Source organism: Pezoporus occidentalis, unplaced genomic scaffold (genome assembly GCF_034315485.1).
Source record: "Pezoporus occidentalis ecotype Australia unplaced genomic scaffold, CSIRO_AGI_Poc_V1 ctg4, whole genome shotgun sequence".
NCBI classification, from domain to species: domain Eukaryota; kingdom Metazoa; phylum Chordata; class Aves; order Psittaciformes; family Psittacidae; genus Pezoporus; species Pezoporus occidentalis.
The window spans coordinates 19,900,429-19,915,889 of record NW_026915724.1 but is presented as its reverse complement, the minus strand read 5'-3'; the positions used below and the strand labels follow the sequence as shown (position 1 = coordinate 19,915,889).

At 37.3% G+C, this 15,461-nt stretch overlaps 1 protein-coding gene across 5 annotated transcripts in view; it reads left to right on the top strand.

Annotated features, from left to right (window-relative positions):
• Positions 1–15,461, top strand: part of DLGAP1 (DLG associated protein 1) — a 406,126-nt gene that overhangs the window by 255,746 nt on the left and 134,919 nt on the right. For 4 of the 5 annotated variants that reach the window (XM_062632909.1, XM_062632911.1, XM_062632910.1 and 1 more), the window contains one exon: positions 3,593–4,618. In XM_062632909.1, coding sequence (XP_062488893.1) covers positions 3,665–4,618 — 954 coding nt within the window. In that variant the 5' untranslated portion in view covers positions 3,593–3,664. Of the gene's footprint in view, positions 1–3,592; positions 4,619–5,397; positions 5,574–15,461 lie in introns of those variants that run through there. The other variant, XM_062632914.1, reaches the window with a different exon arrangement.

Sequence of the window (15,461 nt, the reverse complement as noted above, 5' to 3'; positions counted from 1 at the left end):
CTAATTCATTATGTTTTCAATAATGTAGCAGCAGTAATATAGTTAAGGTAAAATGAAGCTGTAGTCTCATTAATACTCATGACTTTTATCACAATTGACATATGATAAAATAAATGTTTTCAATGCTCTTGCAGCAGAAAAAAAAAAACCTCGTAATGCACACAGAAGTCTGAGAGTTGTGAATAAACATTTATTTACTCTGAACTTCAATCTCTCACAGGTTTTAGAGCCTTTACTATTACTCCTTTTTGTTACACAGGTGGTTGCTTCCTTTTGTTTTGGGTTTTTCTGTAATTTTCTGGTCTTTGCTACTTCTTTTTTCCCTCTTTCAAATCTGCTGCTCCTGCAAAGATTTATCCTCATCTTTTTGTGATTTTGTGATCTTTTGCTCTCACAAGCATGTTTTTTTCTGTTACTCTCTGTATCTGCTCATCTGATTCCTCTCAGGCAGATCAGCCTATCCATTTTCTTCTTTTTTCTCCAGTACTTCCTCATGGAAGATTTCTTGACAGCTCAGACTCAAAATGGGTGTAGAACTAAATGTTATCTTTTCTCCTAAACATTACCACCATCCTACTTGCCATTCAAGCTCTTATAGGAGTGCTTAACCAGTCTTCCTCCACAATTTATGGAAAACATGTCCCTTTCTCTCTGTACAGACAAATGACACTTTTCATAAGCTTTACCATTTTTTAAGACTGTTTGATCATTCTCTTTAGCATCTATATTGACAGTCCATCCAAAACACAGCTGGTAACATTGCTGCTATCATTGGTCAAACCATACCTGCATCTTTTAAGTTCATCTTTGTTTTCTAAATGTTCCACACTATTCTGTTCCGGCCTATCTGTCATAGAATCATAGAATCATGGAATCTTAAGGAAAAGATCTTAAGATCATCAAGTTCCAAGCCCCCTGCCATGGGCAGGGACGCCTCCCGCTAAACCATGTCACCCAAGGTTCTGTCCAGCCCAGCCTTGAACACTGCCAGGGATGGAGCATTCACAGCTTCCCTGGGCAACCCATTCCAGTGCCTCACCACCCTTACAGTAAAGAACTTCTTCCTTATATCCAACCTGAACTTCCCCTGTTTACGTTTTAACCCCTTACCCCTTGTCCTACCACTACAGTCTCTAATGAAGAGTCCCTCCCTAGAATTCTTTTGGTCTCCCTTCGGATACTGGAAGGCTGCTATGAAGTCAGATCAAGTGTTTCCTCATCCAAGACATTCTGCTCTAACAATATATTAAGACTGCATATTCTTAATAATTCCATGTCATCCGCTGTGCATGTTATGGCCTCATTATTCTGTAAATGCTTGGTGCTTTCAGTTCTTTGTCTGTCTACATGTACTCTTTTTCCACAGCATGCTAAAATAAAAAATTCATAGCCATTCAGATAATAAAAAAATGAAAATAAATCACTGATTCTGTGCATGTCCCACTGTATTGTACTTCTCCATTTCTTTCTCGTATCTATGGGGCAAGGTTTCACTGCTTTTATCTTACATGGTGCACTAATCTATTGTTAGTCCTAAGATAATTTATCAACCATCTTGTGGACTGTTGCATGATTATGGATTTAAATACACTTAAATGAAAATTAACTGGCTGAAAGTTTGTTTTCACAAACCTTTAAGTGTGAAAGATATTCATAGACACCAGAGACACAAGGACTTTTATTTGGTCATTATACCCTTTACTGGTATTCCTCTTGATGGGATATTGTTGGTCAAATCACATTTTCAACGATTTAAGTAATAGATCTACATCCCTTTGGGTTTTATATCATACTTTTAAAGGAGTTTGTAGGGGTGTAAAATGCTCTTTAGAAATGATACGGATTGTCACTACAGTATAACTGACAAATCAGCTCTTTGAATATATTATTTTTGTTCTTTTAAAAGTGCCTTTGGCCATTCTTCAGGTAAGCCAGTGAGCTCATCCATTTGGAATATTTCAAGTGCCTTTTGTGGTATTTTGAAAACTTTTCTTTTGGAATTCAGAGTCTCCTGAGAATGAACGTTTTCTGCATTCCAGGGATCCAGTGAGGGAGAATGAAATGCAGGACATCCACAGTAGCTTTGAGATGTATTTAAAAAAAAAACCTCCATTTCAGCTCATCACAGATTCAGAAGAAAATATAAAACCTGTTTTGATGAAATGCAGAACATGCTTTTCCAGACTGACATTAACTTAGTGCTATTTCAGAAAACTTCATTGTTCCCAATTTGCCAGCATGTACATTGTCCACAACATGTTAAAACATGAACTTTATCTGAGAGAACACTGGAGGAACATAGTGGAAAACTGTGGATACATGTCTATTCATATTCAAAAAAAAGATCTCAAGGGTGACATTTCCAAAAGTATTATGCGACTATCCATGCTGGAAAGGAATAAAGTAGTTGAGTGACTCCCATTTCAGTTGTGTGCAGCATAAGAGAGCATCCTCTAAGGGGTCCTCTGCCCATCAGGAGCTGAGACAGCACCATGGGAATGTTTTGCGGCATGTAAAACCACAGAATTTATGCATTATCATCTCAGAGGTTGCAGTAGCAGTTGCATCTAGACTTTTGCTAATGATGAGAGCTGAAATGAGGACATCTGGCCTCAAACAGAGTGGTGGTTATATCAGATTATATGAATGATATATGAAGATTTCCTTTTCAAATTGTTGCAACCATAACACTGTGAGTCACTTCAAGGCCAAATAACTGCAGTCAAGTGTTGAGTGTTGAAATCCCTTACACTGTTACAGCAGTGTGCAAGTTTTGGCTATACTAATTCCCCTAATGGTAGCAGGAGTAGGTAGGGATATTTAAACACTGCTTGGTACTCTGAAAATTTATGGAAAATTAAACCAAGCCATGCATTATCAGAATAAGATTTATTTTTTTAATAGGAGTGAGTAAACTGTAACTACAACAACCCTGATTATATAGGTTATTAAACAGTTTGGTTTAATTTTGACAGAGTTAGTGCCATGTATTATTATTTTATTCTTAATTTGAAAAAAGCTTACAGAAATAATGTTTTCATATAGTCTTGAGATGCTTAGGGTCTAGGCAGACAACATGGAGATCAAGTAAATTGCACTTTTATCATGAACAGATGTGGATTTAAGACAAGGAACAGTTTTACCTTAACTGAACCACACTTAGTATTTGGTCCACAGTAACCCAGGAAGTGATCCATTAGGGGCACAATCTTTTTTAATGCATTTATTTGGTTCTGAAAACATTCAGATGAGCAGCTAAGGCTTCCTGGGAGTCCCCCACCCATGAATGTTTTCAGGACTGAAGTTTTACAGTATAGGTGGTGATACTTACCTTGTTGTGAATTCATGAACAATAGTGAATGTCATATCAGAAAATGTTCTTGCATGTTTTCCAGCTGGTGAAAAAAATATTTTTGCTGTGTATTGCTTAGGTATCCCCTATCACTCTGTTGAACATGGCAAATATTAAGGGATAAAAATAGTCAGAGAATGATTAGTACAAGTACTGTAAGAAACAATGCTAAACATGTACATGCTGTTTTTCCTCTTATCTTGAATATCTTATGGCTTCTGTTGTATTTCATTTTTTTAGGCCTTTCTCTGAGATCTGCCTGTTGCATAGCCATACGTATTAGATGACTTTGGGACTTGCTTTACATCAACAATGAAGGGATTATCTAGCAGCCGTAGTCATCATCATGGGGTTGCCTGTGACCCTCCGTGTGACAGTCTGTCACACCACCCGGACAGGAAGCCATATTTGTTAAACCCGGTGGACCCCCATCCTGCAGACCACCCTTACTACACTCAAAGGAACTCTTTTCAAGCAGAGTGCATGGTGCCCTACAACGATCAGATTGCCAGCAGCACGTTTCCCCGGAGGCATTATAGTTCCCACCATGAACTCAAGGATGAGTGTGCTCTGGTTCCGCATGGAACTGCCAACAAGACAAACCGCATTCCTGCCAACCTTTTGGACCAGTTTGAGCGGCAGCTGCCTCTGAATCGGGATGGCTACCACACTCTGCAGTACAAGCGGACTGCCATTGAGCACCGCAGTGACAGCCCAGGGAGGATCAGGCATCTGGTTCATTCTGTCCAAAAGCTCTTTACTAAGTCACATTCACTGGAGGGACCATCCAAGGGGAGTGTCAATGGGAGCAAAGCAAGTCCAGAGGAGTCGCAGATGATGAGGTATGGGAAGCGCAGCAAGAGTAAAGAAAGGCGATCAGAAGGTAAGCCTAGATCCAATGCATCAGGATGGTGGAGTTCAGATGACAACTTGGACAATGATGTCTGCATTTATCATGGTCCCAGTGGGGTCATGACCATGGGAAGGTGCCCTGATCGTTCTTCTTCCCAATACTTTATGGAAGCCTATAACACTATTAGCGAACATACTGTGAAGTCATCCAGAAGCAATAATGATGTCAAATGCTCTACCTGTGCAAACCTGCCTGTGAATTTGGACTCCCAGTTAATGAAGAAAAGCTCATGGTCCTCTACATTAACAGTGAGCAGAGCCCGTGAAGTTTACCAGAAAGCATCAGTTAACATGGACCAGACAGTGGTGAAAGCAGAGACGTGTCAACAGGAACGGTCATGTCAGTACCTCCAGGTACAGTGTGGAGAACTGATTACTGTTAACTGTGCTCTGCCTTGTCTAAGGTGTTTGTGGGGGATGGAGGTTTACTCTGATATTTCAGCTTTCCCAAGAGGTCACTGATCCTCAGACAAGGGGTAAAGCTGCTGAAATTAAAAATAAACCTGCGTTTTGTTTCCTTTTTTTCTTTTTTTTTTTTTCTGAGCATTCAGTATTTCAAAGAAACAGTTCATGTTGGAACAGGCTTATAATTTTTTCCTGTGGGAAAAATAAGACCTTTCTGCATACTTTTTGACTTTATAAGGCAGTCACAGTAGGGGTATAGGGAATTTGATGTTGTAGTGCTTGCGCTAAGCATTACAATGTCAATTAACTGAATGTAACCAGGATACAAATTCTTTGATTTCTGTAATTTCAAGATTTGCCTTCATTTACTGCTTATTTCATTATGAAAGCTTTTGAGACCCTTTTGAGAAATTTTGATGTACCTTAACACTTTCTCCATCAGGAAAACAACCTACTTTCCTTTTTGCCATAGAATATAAATTCTCATAAAACAGTTATTGTAATGGGTCCAGATTTTTTTGTCTGGCTATTCCTCTTCCTCATGGCTTTGAGTCAAAAATAAAAAATCAAAAGGTTGAAATTATTACTTGTTCTGATTATACATTTTAGGAGTACATCACCTACTCCCTCACAAGCTGTTTGCAGTTAATACAGCGTCACTATTTTCACCAGTATTGTATCTTTAAATGTCAAGAATCAGATGTCTGCTCTTGAAGCTATCATACTGCCGGTGAATGTTTGTGGCAGGAACATGGATCAGAAAATATTAAAACTGTTTCATTCTTAGGAGAGCTGTGAATAGCTTTTATGCACTTTAAACGAAGCACTTATGGCACATCTAAGTGTGTGTGTAAGATGGAACAACGTTGCTCAGAGAAGAGAGAAGACCATGAGGAAAAAAGAGGTTTGCTAAGATGATTTGGTTTCATTTTAATGTAGTGGGACTCTTGTCTATTTGTATAGAAACTGTAGCAAGTTTTCTCATATGGGTGCTTTAATGAGGCAGTCAGCTTCCACATTCTGTTGTTTAAGTCAGTATGCAGAGAGAGCGTAGGACTGAGGCATCCACATTTAAAAATTGATGTTAAAAGGTTTTATTGAATGGCATGCAAAATAGTTTTGAATGCCAGCCCCTGGTATTCTAAGTTTTAAATGTAAAGAAATGGATCTCTGTATTTTCTATTAGTTGTTGGGAGAATAGGTTAGGGGGAGAGGGGGCAATATGAATGCTTGGTGTGTTTGCAGCTGTGCATGTGGACTCGGGGGTGGGGGGATGTTCAAAATAGCTTCGGGTTGCAACCTTTTGAGTTTTGGTGTTTGTTTTTTTCTCTTAAGTCTCATTTGTCTGAAATTTGTGAGTGAGAAGAAATTGCAATTTAGCCTTGATTGTTTTGGTTACTTTGGACCCTGAGATTGCTTTTTGTTGATGTTTTTGTTTACTCTTTCAGTCTTCCTCTCAGGTTTAGAGAAAATAGCTGACAATTCAGTATGTGACCAGATGGCTAGAAAAAAGCGAAAAACTGTGCCAGCATCAGCTTTAAATGAACACCTCCATAGGGACTTTTAGATAATGTTTAACTGTCAGGAATAGACTCTTGAAGTGGAATTAGAGGACATTATCTGTGTCTATGTGAAAATATGTCCAACAATTGAGAAGGGCAGGAATTCAAGTAACTAAATTCTTACTGTGTTTTCCATTCTCCCTGGTAGTTCTCTTTTGGGTTTCATTTCATTTAATTTCTTTTTTTCTAACTGTATGCTTGTTTGTAAAAGCCAGAGAAATATAACTGTTTTGAAATCATTTAAAACTAAATAAATAAATAAATAAATAAATAAAAGGAAAACCTTAGCCAGACTTTGATTAATGTTGGAAATAATATTCATAGTAGGGTAGATTTGAGAAAGCAGGTCAGGATTACTCTTCTCTATTGGCAGCTTGAAAGGATGACACATGGATATAGGTATTAAAAAGTCAGTCTATTTTGAATGCATCAGACTGCCTTTCTCTTCAGTGTATCACTAATCTTTTTACACTACAAGCCCTTTGGGGCTTGGACTTTGTTCCCTTTTGTGTTTTCACAGTGCCTAGAAAAATGGGGCTCAGAACCTAACTGAGGCCTTTTGGCTGTCCTTCAGTATGACTGGACCAGAGTATTACTCCATTAGTAGGCTGCAGAAGTATTCCGTATATCTGTTATTTTCCTGATGACCCTCTCATCATTGTACCAAAAAGCTGGTGTCCTACGTTGGAACCATTAGAAATGTACTAAATGAAATTAAAGCTTCAAATTCTTCACAAAACTGGACAACTCTAATAATTTAATTTTGCTATTATGATGCTGCTTTGTTGCTTTATTTAACTCACTAACTGTTAAATGGATGCTTTTATCAACTCGCTTTTAATTTAAGCTGTTCTTTATAGTCCAGGACAAAAACTCTCTGATCCTTGAAAGAGGCAACTATTTTGTTCATGAGAAACTCTTCTTGTTATGGTATCTGAATTCAATGAAGGAGTGACTTTCTTTCAACTCTGGGTATTCAGGATAATTTTCTTTATCCTGGTAGATCTATCAGAGATCACAGACGACATTGACTTCACATTTGCTTGTGAAGGCTTTTATCACCAAAGTATCTGGATACATTCTCAGTGTAAAGACATAGAAATAACAAACAATTATCTCACTCAGTGTGGTATTTTCCACATAACTGTTCTGTGGAAGGAGTTGGCAGTAGTTTGTGTTACAGATGGGCTTATTTCTCATAGTTTGGAATTTGGATTGAGTGCAGAGCTCTCCTGCATTGCACAGTCTTCCTTTACCCTGGCAGGCTCCACTTCCAGCTTGGGTGCTGAGGCACAGTGTCTGTCCTTGGCGGTCTAGGGGAGGCTTGTCTCAACACTGTGCATCTCCAGAAAGAAATACTAGCTCCCAAACTAGTCTAAAGACTGTCAAGCAAACCTTTTCCTCTCACCTGCATTTTGGGAATGAAGCTGTATTTTTCTCTTTTCTTGTATTTCTCCTTTCAAGAATGAGGAGCTGCATAGTAGAAAGATAAAGTCCTTAGTTTTGAGTTGCTTCTTACTTCAGGAAAGTTGTTTTATTTTATGCAGGTTTACAGTTGGACTAATTTGAAGGCAGGTGAGAAGGTATTGTTTGTGTTTTCTTAAAATTCTTCAAAATGGTTTCAGACCCTTGAGAGAATAATTTATGAAGCAGTGGACAACCTCTCTTTCTCTGGTGTCTTCTCTGGAAGAAAATAAAATGAAACAAAACTATTGAAGACAAAATGCAGTCTTTTTCTGCAAACAATAAGGTCTAATACACAGGTAGATATTTTTGACACTCTTGTTTTCTATGAATTCATGATTGTTGAAGCTAATAGAGTATACAATACACTGCAGAGTTTGTTTCAAATTATAGTTCTGCCATTCAGTGTTCCCTGATAATTACTATTCGGATTGTCCTTGGTCCATTTGTGAAAAAAATGGATAAAAATAAAAGGATGACATTTTTTGTATTATTCCTCTTCTTATGTGGGTCAGTCATATGTTTTCTTTTGATCCCATCTAATGAGGCTCAAGTCAATTGTGTCAGAGGATGAAAGGCTGAGATTTTACTTCTGAAAACAGAAGAGCAGTAGGTGAGGGTGATGGTGCAGTCATCCGAGTTCCATATTTCCATCACTTGTCTGTTGGTGAGAGAATGAGAAATACTATAAAAAAAAAATATAAGCCAAGTTTCTGGGTGTAATAAACATTTTCTGGTGTAGAAGGGCTCTGTTCATACTGTGCTCAGTTTCCTGTGGAAAGATTGTCTGTAATGTGCATTACTGTATAATGTGTGGTGTTAAGAGACACAATAGTTCAAGTGACTTGTTTTCCACCCTGAAGACAAGGCATGTCCACAGGTTCTGAGGAGATACTGCTCAATCCTAACCTCTTTCTGTTGCTTGTGTCCATGGACAGATAAATAGAGGGCATCACCCTGTGTCAGAGTGCTAATAAGGACCAGCATCTGTCATATGATTGTTTTAAATGTAGTATAGCAATTACAAAGTGTTTATCCTTATGGCACAGCAATTTATGTTAGATCAGTTATTCTGGGCTTATGTACACAAGTCTATCTGCATTTTCAGTTTATCTTTACTTTTTCCTCATTTGTAGTGTTTGCATTTCTGTCACAACTACCATATTCATATTAGATTTTTAGTATCTCCCTGTATATGTATTTATATATAAATTGTATTTTAATATTAATTAATATTGATCTTCCATTTTTCATATACCAAAGGACTTGCCTTTTTTTCCTCTTACTTCATTATGAATTGCAATTGAATGAAGCATACATTATTTTACCTTATTTTTTCTAGTCAGAACTACAAAGTATATTGAAGTAAAAGTTTAACATTAATTTACTGAGCTCATATGAAACATACTTCTCAGTAAAGCTAGCGAACCAATTTGAACAATTCTGAAATAAAATGTCAAATGTTAAAATGTATTCTAGGCCAGCTTCCAGGTATGGAATAATACTAAAAATGTTTGGAAATTTGTAAATTTTCATTAATTTTAAAATAAACTAATGTCTAAGAACATTAAAATTGAAAAGTGTCACTTGCAACTTACTTCAGCTTTAAAATTGCAAGGTGGGTAATATGAATAATGAATAAAGTTACGAAATGTGTGTGCACTTGAAAAATAGAATGAAACACAAAATAGCTTATTTACAAAAAATAGATTAATCACAAATAATGCCATTGAACCTACATCTTGGTTATTTAGCCTACCTGCAAATCTACCCATTGCTACATTAAGAATCCTACCCTTGATATATTAAGACAAATATGTAGGAGAGTATTTCCATAGAGGCACCCTCCTCATCTTTGCAGTCCTTTGATTTACTTTTTTTTTTAAAAAAAGAATTGTCAGCTGAATTGATGAGCATGATCTTGCCACGCATTTCACTATGTTCTCATTCACTTAGTTGAAACCTGGACTGACCTTTGGTGTCTGAGTAATGCAGTAATGGGGGCCACCTAAGCCCTAAGAGCTGTTCTACAGCAGTAGCAGTACTTAACATTTAGCTGCAATTTTATCTGCCCATATTCGTTAGGTAATAATTTTCTATGCTTTAGTTTTATAACCATTCTGTAACTTCTTAGTATTGAGTATACCAGCACTATATTTTTTTTTAGTTTTTTGGATTAACTTGAATTCCTGTTGGTTCATTATGCTAATGTCCCTACATTCTAATAGCGCATCCATTAATGAACCTAATTCTAGCAGCTGGATCCCTGTTTTATGCTGCTAGCATACAAACCCACATATAGGATCCAGCAGCATACTTAGGTGACACTATGCTGCATATACTGTTATGTCAGAAATGTTTATGAAAATTATGGCTGCACATAATTTGGTATAGATTTCAGTTCCTTTTTGGATTAGATTTGACTCAGTCCTTGATCTGACTCCTTTCTATAGCCTTAAGTATCTGGAGTGTTCTAATCTTATTCTTTTCAGTAATTTCACTGAAAAAAAGAAAATCTTCAAGGCAAATCAAGCCCAGCAAAGAGGATGATTTCAGTCTGCATCCAAGTCTGAAATCCTTAGCTTTTATTATGGAGATATGCAAAGTAGGTGGGGAAAAAAATACTGAGCGGTGATATGTTTTCCTCAGTCAGTGCAAAGTCATAAGTAGTTTTTCCCCTATATCCAGTTATTGGGTTGTTTTTGCTTGTTTGCTTTTGTTTCAAGAATGGAATTTGCAGTACAGATCTTGAGTGAGGACATACTACAGTGCCGGAAGAGTGGTTTGAGCTGGGGGCAGCTGCCCACAGTTTCTGTTCTGCCTTACAAATGCTCTTGTGCTTTGCTTTTTGCACAACTGAGCTTCTGTCATTAGTGAATTAAGCAACAAGAACATGAATTTATTGTGTACTGTTTGTCCTTTCAGCCTGTGCAATGGACTGTCTCATTTGAGCTTCTGATGTATAATGTATTTCTCTCATCAAAGGCTAAGCAATGTGCATTGCAGTTGAATAAGACACTGTGACAGTTCTGGTGGAGGGCTTCCAGAGACAGTTTCTGAATTATCTCTGAGTGTTCTATGCAAATAAGTTTGTGTTTAATTTTGCTTTAGTGACATAACCCCAGCCTGTCAATCACCTTGGTAGGAAATCTGTGAGATTTCCTGGTCTCTAGCAATTCAGTTTCCAGCAGATGAAAGGCAAGACCATGACCTTGATTTGATATCCAGTGGGACACTACTGTAGAGCAGAGGTGACAATTTGGAGTCACTGAGAAGGCATGCTATAATGTTCTGAAACCAGGAAAGTTTCCTTAGGGCTGAATGAAAGCTTCTCACCCAGGTGTATGTCATTGTTGTATTCCAAAAGAAAGTATTGTGGAAGTTCCAGTGAAGTCTGTCCACTGTCCAATAAATTTGACAGAAGCTAATAGCCAGCTGGAAATGGTAACTTAACTGCATTACTTAAAAGCTGCTCTCTATGAAAGCACAACGTTAGCAAAGCACCAGAGATCATCCAGTTACAGTCAACCAACAGAAACAGTATAAGGGCTGTTTCTCAAAATGCTCTCCCCACCATCAAAAACATCAGTTTTCTCCCAAGGATGCAGGTTCTCCATCCATAAGCCAGTTTCCTGCTGGCTGATTGATAAAGGGTTTATGGTCATGTGTAGTGAAAGAAAGGTAAAATGACATCTTATTTATCAATACTGGGATGTGATGCTAACTAGTCACTGTATACAGCTGCTGAAGCCATTAGGGAGAGAGCTGATTCACCCCAAAATAAGGTACCTAGAAGTGAGGGAACATTTCTCCATTGCTAGTGAAGGAAAGTGTCCTTTCAAGGATTGGTATTCATGTTAACAGTCATCCTGTCATCCTTACTTGGGCAAGGAGCCATATCTCATTATAGTCCACTGCACTGAAAGCTTCAAGGGAATTGAGAAAGATGAGATTAAATGTCTGCCCTCTGCCACAGAGAGATCATCCATGAGTACTGCTGAAGCAGTTCTGGTTTGAGGTCCTGACCGAGAGTCCTGCTACTATATGACCTTCAGTTATGTTTCCTTCAACTAATAGATGTGGTAATTGCTGTTTGACTTCCTTTCTGCGGAATGCGTTTGGGGGTGGCAAACTTGCAAGGCCCTTGGCTGGAATCATTGTATCCACGTGGTCCTTTTTATGGTTGGTTGGATTTTTATGAGTAAAGCAGGAGAAGAAAATTTATCTGGAATCAAGATGTGGTTGTTTTGTGTAGGAGATGCACATTCCTCTTCGTAAAACAGGATGTGAATCAGATTGCCAAGCTAGTGGTCAGGGCACCTTTTGATGAATGAAAATCATAAACTGGAGCAGTATTTGAAGAACTTTTGTCTATTGACTTGCTATATGAGAATTTTTACTGTTTTAGCAGACTTTCCAAACTCTTGTTATGTGAAGGAAGATTGCAGTTCTTCGAACTGCTTGTTCAGGTATGATGCAAGGTGCAGGCATTTTGAATTGAGGAAATAATGTTCCATCTTGGAAGGGGTCTTTTGGCTGTTAATGCTGTTCATGTATAAAAAATATAGAGTCAGCTAAATGAAATTAATTTATAATAGAACTTGATTGCTGAAATAGTACAAGCTAAAACAAGTGGTGTTGCAGATACTAAGCATATTAAGTTTGTCCTAAATAGAAGCAACCTTCCTATCTGCCTTTTTGCAAACTCATAAGGTTTATTAAACATATAGTTCTTTAAGATTTCTAAGGCTTCCCCTTTTTTGCATACTTCAATGATTCTTAACACATGCACACTGATAGAATGAAATGCTGCTCATCTTTATTGGTCTGATTAATTCAGTATTCATGAATGCTAGGAATAGGCTTGGTGAGTGGAAGATGGCAATTGAAACTTCCTTAACAGCACACAGAAGAGGCATAATAACGACTAAGAAAACCAAATTACATGGGTTTGAAAATCTGCACTGAGCAGTCATTAAGCATTGTTCTTCAGTTGTGTGATTTCATTTCATTAAGTATTTGCATACTAATAGAAAGCTAAAGTTACAAGTCTACTGCTGTGAGCGATGGTTAGCCACTCCTTCCAGTCCTTGTGTTTACTTCTGTAGTCATCCACATTGCTTTGGCAAAGCACAGGGAGAAGCTTTAATGATTTCAGCTGCAATAAACCAAATCAAACTAGAGATCAGTGATGAACTTAATTTGCTATAGAGACAGTCTGTTTGCTATTTCATCCAGTAAGGTAAGTAAGTTAAACAATTTTTGGGGAAAAAAAAGAAGGAAACTAGATATTCTAATTTTATTGTTTAGAAATGGAATAAAAAATGGGGGTTTACTTTTGTCTTTACATTCTGGGTTTATTTCACATACCACTATGTGTGAGCTTTTGAAATGAATGTTTGAAAAGTGGGGAGACAGTATGCCTATTTACTTAGTTTCTTTATTTGGGGACCTAGACTATCTATTAGAAAAATCCAGTTCCTTCATATAAAAAAATGTATTAAAGGAATTGACAAGACACTCCAGCCTGGATAGTGATGAAGTGCAAGCACTTCCAGAGCAACATAAATTTAAAAGTCAGGACAGGTAATCTATACACTAAATGAACCTGAATCTAGATAAAATGTTGGCTGGTGGCAGTGTGTTATCTGTTTAGCCTGTTCTGTTTGCAAAAGAATCCCATATCTACCATTTAATCAGAAGAAAGAAACTATAGTCAGGCTTAGCTTTCATACTTGTAACGAACATTTTACTAATGTGTATGCTGAAGTCTCAAGTTTCAGTAAATTGCCTGGCTCAGGGGCCTTTGCTGAGTATTTTTTGTGTATTTTCAAGCAATAATGTGTTCTATTTCACTGTGCTTTTTTGTGTAAGTGAAGTGCACTCTTGATTTTTATGCTTGTAAAGAATTGTACACGATCTTAAAGATCATTTGCAGAATGAAATATTTCCAGGATCTCTATTATTTCAATAGTGTGAATAATAATAGCTCTATTTTAATGAAAAAAAAAAGTTCATTGTTAGATCTGAGTTTAGCTCTTCCCCTTTTTCTTGAGAGTAAAAAAAATCAGGCATGTGATGTTCCTGCTTGATGATCTGATACTGATACAATGGTATTGCTAAGGTAATTGGATAATATGATTTTCTTAAAAGCATGAAACAGCTTTATCTCAGGTATGTCCATCTTAATGCCATTAATCCTCTAAGGCAGCAGATACTGTACATATGCACTTGAGTGCAGTATAGTACGTGACCCTGCAAGACATAATAGTGGTGATTCAAACAAAGTAAGAGCCTGTGGGGAAAACCTATGCAGACCTCCTGACTGAAAAAAATAAAAGAGATGGAGGTTCACATAGACCTTTTTCCCAGCATTTTCCAAATCAACAGAAGGAAACACTGCAGAGTGTTTAGTACCACATGTATAGAAAATGAATGCATAAAATAATGCGATCAATTTTATTTTCACAGTTTGTGGTTTTGAGAAGGCTTTATGTTTTATTTTTTTCCCATGATGTGAAGCACTGTATGTGACAGTAAATTGCATTGTCTGCATGAGTTGTTTCAGCCATTTCTTTTAGGAACCAGAGAAAGCTCTCTGAAAAACAGGTCACTTCTTTTAGTAGATATTGCTTGAGGTATTTGACTGTAGGCACAGAAATATTAAAATGTTGACATTATTGTATCTGGCTATATTTTTTAAACAGCAAAATAGGTACAATGAAAGGAAATGCTAAGCCCTAAGACTTGTTTGTCTTACTCAAATAATACAGACAGTGCCCTGAGATCCTTTCGTGAAAAGTATTACAACTGTTAATAGCCAAAGCAAAAATCTACTACTTCTAAAGTAGTTCTGCAATTGCTCTCTACAAGTTACATGATGTCTTACTGATCTCTCCTACTCCAATTTCTGAACTCAGGGTTTATGACTCTTGTAAAAATGAAATAAGATAAAAGGGAACTGGACCCAAATTTCTTTCCCTACTATTCTCTTAAATACTGAAACCTTACTGAAAAGAAAAAGGAGAGAAAAAAAAAAGAGAGAGTCCCACTCTCTCTCCCTTAAATATCTGCAAGAAAACTGGTAAAATTGTTTAACTAAAATAGCCTTTTAACAAATATCCATTACGTTCTTCCACTTCAGCTATGTCTGGGCAGTCAGGAGAATTTGTACAAGCACTCTGACTTCCTCAACTTGTTAACTGAAATTAGAAGCATATCTGGGTAGATATTTTAGTCAGTTCTCTGAATCTGAACGTTTTTTCTAACCATAACTGTAGACATCCTTTTCTCTTTGGCTTGTACAAGGTTTACCCTTAAAACCATAATATGGTAATGGAACTTGGATTACATTTATATTATTTCCTTTGGGTTTGGGCATGAAAGTAACTTCCAGTACAAAAAACACCCAGTAGGTTTGTGGCACTCCCTGAGACTGCTTTGTTCCTGGTGTGTATGTGACCAGTTCAGCTTTCTATTTCTTCTAGAGTGTTTAAAAGGTGGAAGACCTGCTAAAAAGTTAGCATGCTGGTTTTCAGTGGTTGCTCACTTCACGGACAGAGCAGAGCTCAAACTGGAAACTTTCTTCCAATCACAACTTACGTAGTGAGGCTAGAGCAATGCATTCAAAGCGTATCATGGCGCACAGTGTTTGTGTGAATAAATAGGAAGTTTTGTGCAAAATTCATGGCAACCAGCTTTCAAAACCTAGCCTATTGTATCTAAATTATTTTGAGGAGTTTTGGGATAAAAAAGATATTGTACAT